This window comes from Perkinsus marinus (assembly GCF_000006405.1).
Source record: "Perkinsus marinus ATCC 50983 genomic scaffold scf_1104296942098, whole genome shotgun sequence".
In the NCBI taxonomy this organism is placed as follows: domain Eukaryota; phylum Perkinsozoa; order Perkinsida; family Perkinsidae; genus Perkinsus; species Perkinsus marinus.
This window is the reverse complement of record NW_003212262.1, coordinates 1-1,097: the sequence shown is the minus strand read 5'-3', so window position 1 is coordinate 1,097 and position 1,097 is coordinate 1. Positions and strand designations below refer to the sequence as shown.

General features: G+C 49.5%; 1 protein-coding gene across 1 annotated transcript; it reads right to left on the bottom strand.

Annotated features, from left to right (window-relative positions):
* Window positions 1–163: 163 nt before the first annotated feature.
* Pmar_PMAR016657 (amp dependent ligase, putative) lies at window positions 164–903 on the bottom strand (the record flags this gene model as incomplete). Its single annotated transcript, XM_002781475.1, has 5 exons — window positions 164–272; window positions 319–396; window positions 438–550; window positions 627–718; window positions 793–903. Coding segments are annotated over 5 exons (503 nt in total), but the record flags the coding sequence as incomplete, so codon positions are not given.
* Between the last annotated feature and the right edge of the window lie 194 nt (window positions 904–1,097).

Genomic DNA, 1,097 nt, shown 5'->3' with positions numbered 1-1,097 from the left:
CGGTATCCGAGGGCATACAGAGAGCGGGCGAGTTTGCATGACTCACGAACAAGGGCATAGAGAATGGTGGAAGGCGTGCTTGAAGGAAAAGTCTGAAGAGCTCCCAGCTTTCCTCATTGAAGGGGTGGAGGCCCTTTGAAGACTCATCTAAAGATATCATCACCATCAGCTTCAACGCGCCCAGCAAATTACTACTAGAAGTGTTCTCCTCCAGCCTGATAGCAGCCATGCAACACCGACCATCGGGCTCACCAGGCACCTTCACGCCGTACCTTGAGTGATACTTGAGGTCATACCATCTCAGCCGTTAATGGCTACACATTAACCTCAGCAATGCCTGGGTAATGGGATATGACCTCCGATACCTCCATGGTAGAGACATTCTCGCCTTTCCACCTAATACAGACTTACCTCATATACACAGGACAAGGACTCACCTGAATGTATCGCCAATCCTATCGATGAAATAGAAACGACCTCGACGATCCTTCCGCAGGAGATCTCCAGTTCGGAAGTAGCGATCACCCGGTACAAATGCATTGGTGACGATCTGATAAGCGAATCGAGCTGGGCCCCATACACGTATTGGGAAGTGTTCAACAAAGCATGGCGACCAAGGTGATCACTTTCTGATCGGTGGATTTCTTGTCTGTGTAGCCAGCGAAGGAGGATTCTGCTCGGCCCTCCCTTATAGGCATGAGGAGCTCTCCAGGTTCATCTACAGCATACCACAAGCTAGAACATCGGTATCGACAACAGAGCAGAAGAGAATGCAGCAACAACGATGACTACTTGTCCTAGCTTCAACACAGAAACCCTTTCCATTCCTCTCTAAGGTTTCTTGCTCTACATTGAATCTACCGGCAGACAGCACGTATGAATGATGCTGCAGCAGGCAGGGTACTTTGCCAGTTTGTACCCAAGAGCTTTACTGATAATAAGCCCTTGGATTCCCACCGCACCCCGATCTCCAATGTTGGTGGCTGAAAAAGGGGCATTTTCTAACCCGAGCAGCAGCCCAGAGTGGAGACTTACAAATATTTACCAGCCCACCGTTGCCCTCTGTAGCACCATAGAATTCGACCACTTGTGGAATT